General features: G+C 42.7%; 1 protein-coding gene across 1 annotated transcript in view; it reads left to right on the plus strand.

Annotated features, from left to right (window-relative positions):
- The window catches only part of arid1ab (AT-rich interactive domain 1Ab), a 58,857-nt gene that overhangs the window by 15,372 nt on the left and 26,640 nt on the right, over nt 1–16,845 (plus strand). The window contains exons 2-3 of the mRNA XM_033636548.2: nt 9,033–9,254; nt 14,978–15,697. Of these exons, the coding sequence (XP_033492439.2) occupies nt 9,033–9,254; nt 14,978–15,697 (942 nt within the window). The remainder of the gene's footprint in view (nt 1–9,032; nt 9,255–14,977; nt 15,698–16,845) is intronic.

Genomic DNA, 16,845 nt, shown 5'->3' on the forward strand with positions numbered 1-16,845 from the left:
GTCTCGACCGATACCAAGTACAATCTGATATAATTTTGGTACAGATGTGAAATGATTGCTATCATTGTTGCATGGCATGGCTCACAAAGGTTGAATGCCATAGGATTATTTTATCCAGTGTGAAATATTGCCAAATTCCTGACATTATGCTAACGGCTAACATTACACTATTTACCAGCAATCAGTTCTTGTTCATTGCTCTAAAACAGAAGGGGCTGCACAGTGCAACTTGCTGTGTAGGCTTTTGTGTTGGGGAGGTGAAGAAAAATTAACTTCAATGAAAACTGCCTTTTTATCTGTTTGTGAAACTACTTTTGAGTATATTAATAAATTACATGGTATCAGATAGGTGCATAGACTTGCGTATTTGCTGAAACCCGCAGTTAGCTAGTATCTGAAGCGCTTCCAATACTGATATTGGTATCGGAACAACTCTAATAATTTTACTTATTAAAATTATTGTGATGTGATTGTTTGGATCTGTTTCTGCTAAATGTATGACTTCACCCTCGAATTCTTATATCATTTCTATGTGATGCTAATTACATTGTTGATGTTAAAATTACAGAGATAGTCCAGCATTTTAGCGCCAGACCTCCATTGAGTCCGGCAGGTATGATGTTTTTCTGTAGGTTGATGAGGAAATAAGCCTTCCATTGGTTCCATTGTCAAAAAGCCTGTGGGATTTGTCCATTGGATTTCTGAAGTTAAGCTCTTTGGCAAACTAACATTTATGATGCTAGCACCTTTTGTTCACAATTTTCATGGTTATTGAAGCCTTAATGCCATCGCCTGAAGTAAAAAGCAAAATGATAGGCTATAAAGGAACTACACCACAGTCACAAGGCTGTGATGCCGTGTTTGGCGTGGTAGAAGCTTCAAAGTTCACGAGTAGGGTATTTACCGATGTATTTCAAGACGGAAAACAAAGCGTGAAAGTCTCTTAAGCTTGTGTTAACCACAGACCTAAACTATTGACTTTGAGACGAGGGAACCAGGAGTGGTAAAATGCTAGCTCATTTCCGGGTTTTAGGACTCATTCCTGGCGGACGCTCTCAGGACAATAGTTGACAAAGATACATTTCAAAACTCGGACACAAGCTATGAAGTGGACTTTGAGTTAAGATTTTTCTTTTGGTCATTTACTGAGTTAACAGTGTAGATGTTGGTGTCTGTGCTGCCTTTCTGGTTTTTTATTTTGCCTGTGTGAATGCTGAATGTCAGTGTATAATGAAAGCTATTGACAGAAAAATGTTTATAGCATTAACATTTAAAAAATTGTGCTGTCTAACTGAATTTGAACAGATCAAAGAATATCTCTAATATATGTGACATCGACCTCTGCTTGTCTTTGGGAATAATGTGCACAGAAATGCAACGGGCCGTTTGAGCAGCAGTGTTTCCCACCTTTAAATCATGCAAGTGTTTTTTAACTCTCGTCTGTTTGTCGCTGTTGTTGTTTCTGTTCTTGTTCACCTCAAATAGCCTTGTTTTTTTTCCCCTGATCTCTCAGAGATGTGAAAGTCGATTTTGTCATGCGAGCTCCCTTCTCCCTCTCCTCCCTGAACATCTTTTGGATTCCTTGGAACAGCTGGGTGAACATCTGGGCAAGTAGGGTGCCGCTGCCTCTGCTCGATGTGGATGATAGCACAAGCAGGCACAAGCCAGGTCCTCGGTGCTTTTATCCAGAGTCACGCAGCGGACAGCTCAAAGTTGGAGCTTCTCGGGTTGATGCAGTGGGAAGGCAGGCTAATTGCTTAATTGAGAACATGGCTTTTTTGGTTGTTTTTTTCCTCAAGTTTTTTGTTTTCTCTATACTAGTTGGTTACTTACAGTTGGATACTTTCCTCAAAAGCTCATTTAATTAAGTTATTTTGAGGCCTTGAATATTTAGAGTACCTCACTGCTGTTGCTGCTCAGATGCAGCTTTGTTATTGTGAGAATTTAACAAGTTTTTTCTGGTCTTTAAGTATTGTGAATTGAGTATTTTGGTTTGTTTGGGCTGTTGGATGGACAAACAGTGTGTCCTGCTTTAACTTGTTGAATTCTACCCAGACATTGAGCGATAATACCCATCTCTGCTGTCTGTCTCTGAGGAGTATCTACCTCAGTTTAAAGGTGTTAGTCTGGAGAAATGTTGTCAGCATGACTTCTCGTGAAACTGGGAAAATGTCAGTGGAGCAAGTGGCTGAGAAACAGTTGCCTGTCCTGGAGCAAAGTACTTATCTCCTCACTTCTGCAGTGGGAGTGTTCAGTGCTTAAACGGTGAGGACTGGTCATACTGGGCAGCTCCCACTGTGAATATGGATAACCACATTAATGTGAAGTGAGCTGTTAAACGCAAAGTGCCTCACAAATCTCACCCCTGAAGTTGACATTGATGCTAAAGGGTAGGATATCCTGTCCCTCTCTGTCATGTGATGTGTGTGTCTCCGCCACCATATGAGGGCGGCCTTAGCCGGCGTGTGTTATCGCTGGTGTATTGCGTGTTGAAGGGCTTTAACGCAGAACAATGGTGTGTGCGCCAAGCCGAGGCCATGTGGCCGTGTGGTGGATTAAATTAGCAGCAGTTGTTTATCGTCTGCCCCCCACCCCCTCGGTCCATCTGCTCCGCTAGGCCCCGTAGACTCCAGCTCTGCTCTCAGGCACTGCTCCAGACCCCCCCATCACCCTCCCCAACCCCTTACAAATCCCTATCCCCATGTCACACACACACAGTTTTTGAATAGTTGCAATATCCACCAGCAGCCCAGTCATGACACAATATACTCAGTGCAACCTCTTCTGCCAAGAGTGCTCTGGCTTTCCTCTATGCAGATTAGCCACGTGCTAATTGTGGTTATTTATTTATTTTTTTTATGGAAGAGAAAAAAGGGAGGGGAAGGGGTTTCCTCCAGAAATTGATTAGATGACTGAGCAGAAATAAAGAGACAGTGCTGTTAGCTGAGTTGCCATCCAGTGTGCATGTTTCAGACTTTGTTGCTGCGTGTGGAAAGTTCATCATAAACCTGTAGTCTGTGTTGAGAAGGAAACATGTCAGCAATGTTTTGGTCTTTTACTGAAAATCAGATAGCAATAGGTCAGTTATCCCTGAATTTTTATAGATGATTATGTTAAAAGTGCTATCCTTGAAATGAGAGTTTTAGTAACCTTGTCTGAAATGTGTTTCATAATTAAAATTCTTGAGGAAACACAGAGTAGTTACAATATTTTTCATTTGTAATTTGCTTTTTTTGTACGAGTGGCTTAAATAAGAAGGAAAATATTGGCTCAAAACACAGTATTGGTTTCTAACATTTTGTAATGCGAATGATCTTTTCATTTCATATCTATAAAATAATATACCATTAACCTTTTGGAACAAATATCAGCCTTTCAGCCAGACAGTTTCAGAAACAAATAAGTGGGTTGCTGCAAATGTTTTTTTATCACGTGGCTTTTGATGTGTGTCTGTCAGGGAATCTCCCTGCACATCATAACAGCAGACTTTTGTTAGTCACATGCATTTTATCATATATATATATATATATATATATATATAAAAAATTGACATTCGTAGTCTGGAAATGTTTAGATTCTGATTTACGGCTGCATAATATTGAGGGCAATATATTCTTCCACTATATGTCGGAAAGATATTAGGTACGCCAATTTACTTGTGACGTATGATTTACATTTATTTAGAAGAAAAAAGAGTGCGTATTTTATTCCAAAGATGTCACAGTGGTAGTTGTTGGATAAAAAATTCAGATACTTGTTAGCTTGTTTTGTTAGCATGCTAATGTGATCAGTTGCTCTGTAAATGATTGTAAATACCAGAAACTAAAAAGTTATTAAAACAAGCCGCAGATGTAGATTTCAGGGAGGATGCAGGTGACATGTCCCCCTCAATATTTAAAATGTGCATTCACTGAACTGAGCCACGTTTTACCAGTAGCTGGGAGGTCATCAGGTGTCAGACCTCGATTGCAGTTATTTGTGTTAAAAAGCACAAGGACTCAGACTTCCACTCCGCTCTACTGTTGCATGCCTTATCGTCTTTCCACTGTGTCTATCTTGCCCTTGCCACCTCCAGGCCCTGACATTTTTCTTTGACACATCACAAATCGCAACAAACAACTGCACTGATTTGCAAATAACAAGTTCATCCATTTTGAAGGTTGACAAATGTGGGAGATCTTGCTGAATCTTACTATTTAATGTTGAAAGTTTTAATCTCAACACTATCATTAAATAGTATAATTCCTTTAAATATTACAAGGACAAACAACAATAGATGTCACATTATCGGTTATGATTTAACTCCCAAGTTCAGACTTGTGGAAAAACGTGGGAAAAAAATTCAGACACTCAAGGTCTTTACTCAACAGCACCAGTGCACCAGCTTTGGCGTCGCACTTCTAAAGAGCCACTCATTCTATCGCTAAGAGAAGGAGGAACAGAGCCTTCTATAGCAGTCCCTGACCTCTATACACAAGATGCAGTAGAAGAGGTTGTTTAGTGTGGTTAAAGCACACACACTCATAAATGCCTCAGCCAAAGCTCTCTGGGATCTCGGAGGATGCGTAACGGTGTGTCAGATGTGAACAATTTAAAATGCTGGTAAACAGATCAATGGAGGCCTGAGCAGGAGACTGGCCACAGCTCTATCCCAGCCTGCAGCACACAGATGTGTTAACATGATCGAATGAGGTCGAGGAGTAAAAAACAAGACCTCTTGAGCAGGTTTAACCAGGGCTGGGCGTTACGGCCAAAAATGTTATTACAATAAAAAATTCACATCAGTCGATAAAGATAATTATCACAATAAATGTCAAAGCATTATTTCTTTCAAGTTTGAAAGTTGAAGAATGATTCTGGTTTAAACTATTTTTTATGTCAGAAGATGACAAATATTTGCCAACAGCGTAACATTGACAAATCTGAGGTAGTTTCAAAACAGTTACTATCAAGAAAGTGTCAATAAATAAAACAATAAATTGACAAAGGACTCTTAATTCTGGTCAGCAACATGTCAAACCCTTTGTACAAATGGTTTAAAACATTTCGTAGAAGTTTAAGCTGACAGTGTAAACTAAAGAAATACACAAAACACAAATCTCCACTGTGGTCATTGTTTTCTGTACATGTTTTAAATGCGGTTTGTAATTTCTGCCGTTTCTCAATCAATGGACTTTGATGTTGTAGCGGTGTTAAACGGTCATTGTTGCTGATGAAAATCTGACGTGACTCAGTCTAAAATCATGTTCACGAACAAGAAAATATGATAAAGTTTTAGTCACGTGATGTTTAGTCAGATTTATTCACATTAAAGCAATTCTTTCTAATGAAATAGCTGCTAACGCTGGCTAACATTATGTTACTTAGAATTAGCTGGGTCAACTAGCCATACAGCTATTGTAGCTAATGTTATGTAGTGAACTCAGAGCTGAAAAAAAAGTGACAGTAAGTTTTGAAAAATAACTTCATGGTCATGTTGAATGTGGTTTTAACATTGTAAGGCTACCGTACACATTAGCGTGGTGGTTGGTCACATCCTGTTCTTCTTTTACTACTAATACTTCCTTTTTTCCTGTCTGATGATGGGGGGCAACTAGTGTTTGAGGTGCATTAGCATTAGCACCCCATCCTGATGTATGGGTGGCTTAATTTAGGGCTATCTCGAATACCATTGCACTGGTGCTTCGAAGCTTCGGTTATTATTACCCAAGAATATTCGTAGCTTCTAGGGACCTAGTGGAGCTAATTGTGATCAGTCATATTTATATATGCTAATCAGCCACCTTTAGAAGGACTTGGCGCTGCTGAATGTGTGTGACAGAGTGATGGAGAAAGGGAACAATGGGTGGAAGGTTGGCTATTGCTACTGTTGTTTCTGTACAGGCCTCATCACTCGATGCAAAGAGAACTGTCGCTGTCCGCGATTCGTCTCATCTCTTCCTTTTCCACATTGGTTTGAAGCAGGGGTTGATGACTGTGCTGGGAACACTGGCTCCTCCGCAAATTTTATTGGCAAAAAAAACAAACAAAAATCGGACCATTCAAATACTGATTTGGACGTCGATTACCATGGTAGAGATTGAAACTTAGAGACATTTGGGTCAGCCCTGGTTTAATTTTATCAGACATTTCTTGAACACTTTTATATTTCTGTCAAGAAAAAATATTAATTAATTACTATTAATTCATTTTTGGATTCCTTGGATTAATACCAGGCTCATTGACTTATGTTATGAATGTTCTTACATGATATTTAGCATGGTATAACCTATTTGTTGTGCACATATGGGTGTTTTATTATTTGCTTTTTTATAAACTGTAATTATCCTTCAAGGATCTGCTACCCTAAATAAAAGAGTTTAATTATTTGGAGTAGTAGCGTCTAAATCGAGTTTTTTTTCCCACCTGATCACCTCTTTAAATGACCACTATCTCCATCTTTAGAGTGGTTGTTAAATGAGACATGAGATAGAGGAGTGAGTTGTTTTGGGAGCGGCGGCGCTGATTCTCCACGTGGCTCAGGGAGCTGGAAACCCTGATTGTAGTCGAGCTGTACTTTCCCCCTCTCTCCCTGCTGGGCCGAGGCCTGAGCTGTCAGGCTCCTTAATGAAAAAGCGGGCACACAGGCCGCTGTAGAAATATTCTCACTGCTGGCGAAATATCAACCGAAATTGGTGAGGAAAAAGGTTGATTGTTTTATGGCCCGGTCATCGCTGGGAGATTTTGTCTAAATGAGAAATAGACTTTACTTTTAGTGTTGCTGTTCTGTAGTTTGTTAGCATACTAGTCATTTTTCATGTGGATTGGAGGACGTTAGCGGGTGATTCAGGCCTCTATGGCACACTTTATGGATGACACAGGAGGCTCTGCCTAACTGCTTAAGCAGCTCATTAGGAAAGAGCTATAGCACATTTTTATCCAGTGAGAGAAGTCACTCCAGCTTTGTTTCTGGAAATGTGACGACTTTTTGTTGTTTGCCGTAATTGGACAAATACACCTGTCTGAAATGGATTAAAAACCACATCGAGGTCGCGTCTGCTTCACCAGTCATCTTTAGGCTGATCGGTGTGCTGTGCGGACTCTGATCATGGCATGATGTCAGGTGGGGGTGGTGTCCTTCCTTTCAGACTGGGGTTAAAAGTGCATTAGAGGTCACAGGAGAGTGCCTACCGGGGCCTGTTACGTCTTCCCCCCAAGGTGCGGTCGGTAATGACCCTTGGGAACGTAGTAACACCCCCCTTCTCTTTCCCTCCTTCCCTCCACACACACAACATAACACACAACATAACACATACACATACTCCTGAACCTGGAGGAGCTCAGGAGAGTGTGGCCTGGGGGAGGCTACAGGGAAAACCTGGAATGGAATATGTTATCTTGGATAAAGCTGGTTGACCGCCCTGACAGCCTGTTGATCCCCCCCACCCACCCACCCGACCACCACCAGCAACACCTACAGTCTCCCCCCAACACACACACACACATATATATTCACACACTCCTCTCTCCTGCTGAGCCACCCCCCATCCGACCTCCTCTCTCTCATTGCAGCACTGTCATTCATAGAGTGCCAAAGCCTGCTGCTTTATTAAAGCCCAGGAAGAGCAAGGCCTGGCCCAGGTTCAAACAGCAGTGCAGCTGGGACCTGTTACATTTTCGGCAGACTGCCCTCTCCGTCTCGCTGGCTATAAATAGCCCTGGTGGTTGTCTCCCTTAACCAAGGAAAAGAGGTTTTTGGGGGAGGAAAAAAAAACACACACACACAGATTAATAACCGTGGGAAGCAATGAAAGCTTTGTGTCTGCTGCCCGAGGTCAGCAGGCCAGGAGGTGTTGCTACTTCAAAGCCCCCATTGTGGCTCGCACTTTCAGATGCCGCTGCGGTGGGTTTGATGGGAACACACGGGTTGCCAGCGGTGTGATGAGTTGATGGCATCAGATTGTGCCAAGCAGGCAGACAATCTGACAGGCCCTGGCTTGAATTTTGTTTCTCTCTCTTTTTTTTTTTTATTTCCAGGGAATGACCAATTCATTATAATTCAATGGAATTTTTTAACTCTTTTATTTTTTGTTACACTGGAGAGTTAATGTTGTGTTTGGGGGGGATTCCACCAAGCTCATCTCTTATGTACACACGCGGCATCAGACACTTTATGACCTTGGCTCCAGCTGTTGACAGGCGAGGCTGCCTCATTACGAAACCCCCCCCGCCCCTTCTCTGCTCTCTCCGTTTCCCTCCCTGGCTCGCCAGCCAGAAAGGCCGTCTGGCCTTTAACATTGCCTGCCCGGGCCATGTAGATCTCCCCGACTCCAAGCTGGCCAAGGTCAGCCCCCACCACCAACCCGGCCTCCGTCCTGACGTGGCTCCAGCTGAGGGGTGGGCCAGCTCCAGCCACCGCAGACACTTCCACTTCCTTAAGCTTATTTTCATAGAAACCCTCCCCGACGTCTCCGCTGTAACAGTATCCACCCACTGGCACAATGATCTCCTGGGCAAGGAAACACTCCTGGCGGATATAGTGGGCTCATTCATTCATTCATGGCCAATTTTTTCCCTTTCTAGTAGGAAAGTAAATCCACTACTGTTTTTTCCCTCCCCCTTCTGCTTTTTGTTCTATATTTGCTTGATTATACTGTGACTTTTTTATGAGATGATGCTTACACGACACAGTGAAGAAACGGTGGAGTCATCATTTGTGTTCGTTGCTGAGTAATGTTTTTTCAAGAAACCCAACTAAAAAGGTCCCAAAATAACTCTGGCTCTCCCATGTTTTCCTGTCACATCACCGGGCTCTGAACAATACTCTGTCAGTTGCATCATTATAGAGCTTGTTATAGGTTGTTAGGGTATGTGACTGCACAGCCTAGCAAGGGCTATAGACACACCAAAACCATCAACCTCAAAAGCAATGACAAACGAGTACCTCTAAAGTCAAACCTTTTCTACGGTGTTTTAAAGCTAGAGTTGCTACTCCAGCCAGCCATCCATTCTTAGCTTACTGAGACATTGCAAATTCTCTGTGTGTCCTCCAGCCTCCAAGCCCAATGGACCAGGTTGGGAAGATGCGTGGCCAGCCATATGGAGGACCCAACCCCTACTCCCAGCAGCAGCAAGGACCTCCCACAGGGCCAGGACCCCAGCAGGGAGGCTCTTACCCAGGGCAAGGCTACGGACCTCCTGGCCCTCAGAGGTATCCCATGGCGATGCAGAACCGGACTCCTGGCGCTATGGGCGGCATACAGTATGGACAGCAGGTCAGTTATTCTTCATATAGATGAACATCCCTGTATCCTCTCTGTAACCATACATAACCAATGTTCCTGTGTGGTGGAACGTCTTCCAGGTGATTTCAATTTATCTTTGCTTCGTCTTTTACCATCTGGATAGATGAGATGAATCATGGAAGGTTTTTTAACCACATTGATGTGTTGATCAGAACTTTTTTTTTTTTGACATTTCTGCAAAGGTTGACTGTTGATATAACAAGAACAACCTTTTTCCTTATTTTAAATAGAATTAATGTATAAGACAATGCATTTATAATCAGAGTAATGAGGATGTGAACTCATAAGTATATAACCACCATTGGAGTCCAGAGGGCAGCATACTAAGAACAGTTTGAGGGATCTGTCCTGCCTGATACTGACAGGGTGGCACTGTTTTCCAAACCAACACCACAACCTATGGTGCTGCTGGGTGAGCTGAGGAATTGGTGGGTAGAGTCTGGCATCGCCAGACCCAAACCACATTGCTGCTGTCAGTAAAAAAAGTCTGTTGAAACCAGTTGAAACCAATAAGTTCTTATAAATGAAAGACCTCCTGCCTCAGGAAAGGATATTTAACAGGGCCATTTTGAGTGCGTGTGGTACTTAGTCATGATGCAGGGCATGGTTTGAAGTCCGGACCACAAGTTAATAATTTTTTTTTACATTCCTGTTAGTTGAGGCAGTAGAGCGTTCATTTGGTCTGTGACTTACTGCTGCAGGAATGGTGGAAATGGTAGCGTACGGATGATAGAGTGACTTTATGTAGCGAACTCATCTGACCTCAGGTGCGGGGAAATTTGCAAGCCAGTTACTTATTCATAGTGACTAGTCATGATCTGGAAATGGTGGGGTAGTAATCACTTCAGCCTGCAAAGGTACGGCTGATTCTTTAAAGGCGCGCTATGCTTTTAGCTAAAGGTGGAGCTGATGGATGTAGCTGTACTTAAAGCAATAGTTGGACATTTGGGGAAATAAGCATATTACTTTCTTGACAAGAGTTGGATGAAGAAATTGATACAACATTGTTCCGTTCAGTAAAGTCCCTCACCCACTGGACATAAAACCCACTAACACCAACTAGCTTTTGTCTTTAGTGGGAACGATTTCAACCTGCAGTCGTTCCTAGGAGAAATATTGGCTCCAGCTCTAATGGGATGCGATTGGAAGTGATCAAAATAGTATTTTGAAGTATTTTTTGAAGTGATTACTACCCCACCATTTCCAGATTGTCACCATTGTCACAGACCAAATGAACGCAGGTGGACGTGCTAATTGTCGGCTGTCTTGTGGTGCAATGGCCCACCTTCATGAATTCTGTCTATCTCCATCCAAGCAGAGCTCAGACATCATCTTAAATTAGTCTGCACTGAGTTTTTACGAGGGAATAAATAGCAGATATGAAAAAGACGTAACCTCCTTGCTGCTTTCTCGTGTTTACTAACCCCGGAGATGGTTTGTTTAACGTAGTTTAAAGACTTCCAACAGGGGCAAAGACTAACCTTGTTCTGTCCAAAGCTGAAATAGAAATAGTTGCACATATATTCTTCCATAAAACCACATATTTTTATACACATCAAACAAATGTGATATATTTTGTTTCATTTGTATAGAGGCAGGCTAACTTTTCCCTCTGAGTCGAGTCTTTATGATAAGCTAAGCTAACCAGCTATTTGTTGTAATAGAGGTATTGATCTTCCCATGTAACTCCCGGCAACTTCCAAATTTGCGGTCTCAGTAGGGGAAAAACAGGAGAGCAACATGACACAGGGTTTATTGAACTGTGGTAGCTACAGGGATAACTTTGTTTTTTGTAGGCCGCCACTGAAGTTGGCATTGCCGTGGTTCCCCTGTGAAAAGACCTATAGGATAATTCCATTGGATTTCGGATTATTGCAGAGAATAAGCTCTGTGGCAAATTAACGTTATGATATGTATTTGTTTTGCGCAAGATGATCTTTACAAATAAACACCAATTTTTGATTTTTGAAGCGTAATGGCTAGAAGTGAAAAGTTAACACCAGGCTACTTCACCAGGGTCATGTGACTTAATTTTGTCACCACAACAAGTCCATGTGTTCGGCGTGATGACACTGCGCCTCATTTAGTCACTTGTTAGCAACCACCTTATTAGGACACCTAAAAGCTTCAAAATTCACGAGGGAGGGTATTTACTGATGTGACTGTGTCTTAATCGAACAGTACATGAAATTCTTTTGAGCTTATGTGAACCACAGGCTAATTTCTAACCAAAAGCCCATTGAAAGAAACATTGACTTTGAGACAAGGGAACCCGGAGTGCTAAAATGCTAACTCATTTCAGGGTTTTACGACTCATTCCTGCACCTCTACATACAGTACAGGCCAGAAGTTTGGACACACCTTCTCATTCAATGCGTTTTCTTTATTTTCATGACTATTTACATTGTAGATTCTCACTGAAGGCATCAAAACTGTGAATGAACACATGTGGAGTTATGTACTTAACAAAAAAAGGTGAAATAACTGAAAACATGTTTTATATTCTAGTTTCTTCAAAATAGCCACCCTTTGCTCTGATTACTGCTTTGCACACTCTTGGCAGTCTCTCAATGAGCTTCAAGAGGTAGTCACCTGAAATGGTTTCCACTTCACAGGTGTGCCTTATCAGGGTTAATTAGTGGAATTTCTTGCTTTATCAATGGGGTTGGGACCATCAGTTGTGTTGTGCAGAAGTCAGGTTAATACACAGCCGACAGCCCTATTGGACAACTGTTAAAATTCATATTATGGCAAGAACCAATCAGCTAACTAAAGAAAAACGAGTGGCCATCATTACTTTAAGAAATGAAGGTCAGTCAGTCCGGAAAATTGCAAAAACTTTAAATGTGTCCCCAAGTGCAGTCGCAAAAACCATCAAGCGCTACAACGAAACTGGCACACATGAGGACCGACCCAGGAAAGGAAGACCAAGAGTCACCTCTGCTTCTGAGGATAAGTTCATCCGAGTCACCAGCCTCAGAAATGGCAAGTTAACAGCAGCTCAGATCAGAGACCAGATGAATGCCACACAGAGTTCTAGCAGCAGACCCATCTCTAGAACAACTGTTAAGAGGAGACTGCGCGAATCAGGCCTTCATGGTCAAATAGCTGCTAGGAAACCACTGCTAAGGAGAGGCAACAAGCAGAAGAGATTTGTTTGGGCCAAGAAACACAAGGAATGGACATTAGACCAGTGGAAATCTGTGCTTTGGTCTGATGAGTCCAAATTTGAGATCTTTGGTTCCAACCGCCGTGTCTTTGTGAGACGCAGAAAAGGTGAACGGATGGATTCCACATGCCTGGTTCCCACTGTGAAGCATGGAGGAGGAGGTGTGATGGTGTGGGGGTGTTTTGCTGGTGACACTGTTGGGGATTTATTCAAAATTGAAGGCACACTGAACCAGCATGGCTACCACAGCATCCTGCAGCGACATGCCATCCCATCCGGTTTGCGTTTAGTTGGACGATCATTTATTTTTCAACAGGACAATGACCCCAAACACACCTCCAGGCTGTGTAAGGGCTATTTGACCAAGAAGGAGAGTGATGGAGTGCTGCGGCAGATGACCTGGCCTCCACAGTCACTGGACCTGAACCCAATCGAGATGGTTTGGGGTGAGCTGGACCGCAGAGTGAAGGCAAAGGGGCCAACAAGTGCTAAACACCTCTGGGAACTCCTTCAAGACTGTTGGAAAACCATTTCAGGTGACTACCTCTTGAAGCTCATGGAGAGAATGCCAAGAGTGTGCAAAGCAGTAATCAGAGCAAAGGGTGGCTATTTTGAAGAAACTAGAATATAAAACATGTTTTCAGTTATTTCACCTTTTTTTGTTAAGTACATAACTCCACATGTGTTCATTCATAGTTTTGATGCCTTCAGTGAGAATCTACAATGTAAATAGTCATGAAAATAAAGAAAATGCATTGAATGAGAAGGTGTGTCCAAACTTTTGGCCTGTACTGTATAAATTTGGTCATTAGGGGTCAGAGGAAAAAGCAGTTTGACATAAAATTGTGATTCTCACCCTCTATGATTCAGGATCAATTATCAAATGCTAAACATCAAGTTTATTACAGTTAATGAAGTTGTAATATTGACAAACTGCAAGAGCAAAGTGCAGCACCTGGACAACAATACGCAATGCGCACACACCAGAATTTTCTTGTAGTTTATCCTCGAAAATGTTAGAACTTAGTAATTAGCTTTGCATGACTTAAGTGAAGTGTTTTGTTAGCATAAGCCATGTATATATTGCGTTTCAGTGCTGTAAGAGCCTGAAAAAAGTGCACCACTTTCTTTTTCTCAATCAAGAATCAGTGTTGTGACTGATAATCGATCTTGAATCAGTGGTGACACTAAGAATCAGAATCGAATCAAATCATAGGATTCGCAAAGGTTAACACCCCTATTGATCATGATGATTTAAAAATCAGTGTTATTGGAGCTGAACAAAACCAAAATGTCGCATCTTTTCCACCTGGAACCAAAATTCAACTGAAGAAAAACCTATAAGAGGAACCGGCTCTAAGAGAGCAGGCCATCAATTTTTCACTGTCTGGTTTATTTTCATGCTCGAGAGCAAAAGTTGGTGAAGATTCAGGCTGTGTGTATGAGCACAGTGGGCAGCACTTTCTGACTGCGTCGTCCAATTGAAAACAGCAAACATCCAGTTTGCCGAAGCTACTCACTCATAGCTAGGAATAAGACCTTTCTTGAACCCTCTCAGCCAGGCAGTCCGTCTTAACAGACAAATGCATGCAGGGAATCCCATAGAGTGAAGCCTTTTCTTTTACGTCCGCTGTCTGTGGTCGTGTGCCCATTGTGTGGTGTGATTATCTCATACTGGCCTGCCTGGTGTCTGACCGTGGACTCGATAAGTGCCATGCAGAGAAGAAAACGGCTTCCCTCCCTTTGTAAGACAGATACAATACAACCGCTTCACGTTGTTTTAAATGTGTGGCAATTCTTTACTATCTCTTATTCCCTTTGAATTCTTGAGGAGCTGAGAACCCTCCCAAAACAACACGTGGCTTTTTTTCTCCTCTTTTTTTTATTACTGTGTTTCCTCACAAGGTCAGCGCTTTCTCCTTCCATGCTCCTTGAGGGTAATGAAACGAAATCGCTGTATTGAAAGGCTTTCCGCGCTCTGGATCGGGTAGAATATGAAAAGCCTCATATTGAAGTTCAAGGAGATGAAGTCAAAACTCAATTTTTATTTCCCCAGCTGTAATTTAAAGCGATACACGGCTGAATTCCAACACTTAGATGGTTTTTCTTATGCGCTTTGACTGATCAGTTTATAGCGAGGATCACACTCTTCTCTCTCACAGACACACACACACACACAACGGTTGTCTTTCCCTTTTAATCTGTGAGTAAGATGAAGAGATGCTCTGATTACTCCGCTGAGAATGAATGGTAAAAATATCAAAGAGGTGACTTTGGATATTGGGTTATTTTTATGTATTTTTACAGCTTTAGAAAGGATCCTGTCAGTGCACAGACTGTATTCAGGTAGTGATTGATATTCCACAGAGGGGCTCAGGATAGTAAACCTGTAGTAAAACAGAAGAAAGCTGTTTGTGTTCACAGCCAATTCAACCGCGCTGGGTTTTATTTGCTCACATTTCTGTTCTTCCTCGTTTTAAGCTGAGCTATTGTTGATGACCAATCTTTCTGTTTTCTCATCTAGATGTCAGCCTATGGGCAACAGGGGCCGGGTGGCTACAGCCAGCAGAGCCAGGGCTACTATGGTCAGCACGGCCCCCCACCTCACCCTGGCCAGCAGCAGCCCCCATATGCTGGTCAACCCCAGGGCAGCTCTGGACCTCCCTATTCCCAGCAGGGCCACCCTTCACAGCCTTCTGGCCAACACGGGCAGCCCGGACCCCCCTACCAACAATCCCAAGGTCCCCATGGTCCTTCTCCAGGTCAGCCTCCCTATAGCCAGCCCCCACAGTCTCAGCCAGGACAGCCACCCTATGTCCCTCCCCAGCAGCAGCAGCCTCAGCAGCAACAGGGACCCCAAAGTCAGCAGGGCCCTCAGGGCCAGCCTGGCTACCAACAGCCCCCCGGACCAGGGCAGCCACCACAGCAGCAAACCCCGCAGCAGCAGCAGCAGCAGCAGCAGCAGCAGCAGCAGCCGCCGCCGCAGCAGCAGCAAGGACCCCCACAACAACAGCAACAACAACAACAACAACAACAACAACAGCAACAACAACAACCAGGAGGTCCGCCTCCTCAATCTCAGCAACCTCCAGGTCATGGCCAGCAGGGTCAACCATCACCTTACTCCCAGACGCCCCCTCTGCAACAGCAGCAGCAGCAACAACAACAACAACAACAGCAGCAACAACAACAGCAGCAGCAGCAACAACAGTCACCATATCAGAGGTTCCCACCTCCCCCACAGGTAACAACACCTCACAGAACTCTGTTAGCACACTTTAGCTATGATGTGATGTGCCCTGTTGGACCTATCTGTGTTTCCATCTCTGTCTGCAGCATTAGATTCTTGAGCTGACGCATGCTCTTTATGTCCGCTGTACTTTTTTAATGCTGCAGAGATGTAGTATAATGTCCCTTACAATGTTAATGCAAACGGTCTGTAGCTGCTTCTCAGTAAAAACCTTCCATTCCCTCTTTGTTCAGTGCCTTTTTGGTCATAATTGACTTAGTTGTGTAATAGACAGTTGAAATCATCACACCCTTAATTTTCCATAATACAAGTGGTCCAAAAATGGTGTAAATATCTAAAGGGCTTGATGAAGGGCCGGTCTTTTCCATGTTTTTCAAATTTGAACTCCTTCTCAGCTGTTATCAAATATCAGTGACGTAGGTAAAGCACTGATCCACGTTACTGTGGCTACGAAAGTCACGCAATAACACAAGCTAACTAACCGATCAGGGGCAGTTGTAAGGAGTAACCTCTGCAAAGTAAAACTACTATTTCTTTTGAAGGAGCAGCAGCTAAATGTATTTTAGGTTCCTAAAAAGGACCACCTAAAAAGTGAAGCGTATGCTATATGTAGATTATTTTACCGGTTTAACTTGTTGCCAAAAGCCGTTTTCTTTGCTCTCCTCAAAGTCACAAGGCTGTTTCCAGGAACAGTAATTTACCTCACAAAACACGGGAGTTGCTGCCTTGATTGTTAACTTTGTTTGTAATTGTGTGACTTTCGTAACCAAACTAACATGGCGTCCACAGCAGTACACCGACTTATATGTGGCAAGATCGCACAGAAACCTATGCCAGGTCACATGCGAAAAAGCTTTTTAGAAGTGCCCGAGAAAGAAACCTTTTTTTTTTTTTTTTTTTGCTAAAACGTACCTCCTTTGACCAAAATTTTAATTTTTAGATTTGAATACATCAGGAACACTACTGGAAAGATACAGAATGATATTAAAACCTCAACAAAAAAAATCAAAATATAATGGAGTAACCCTTTAAATAAACAGCATCAACAGTAGGATTTAGAACACAACAACTCCCGTTTTACATGAAAAAACACAGTTGGAAAGATGATGAAGCCACAAGTGAGCTTAACAGGCAAACAGCTG

This window comes from Epinephelus lanceolatus, chromosome 16 (genome assembly GCF_041903045.1).
Source record: "Epinephelus lanceolatus isolate andai-2023 chromosome 16, ASM4190304v1, whole genome shotgun sequence".
Lineage (NCBI taxonomy): Eukaryota > Metazoa > Chordata > Actinopteri > Perciformes > Serranidae > Epinephelus > Epinephelus lanceolatus.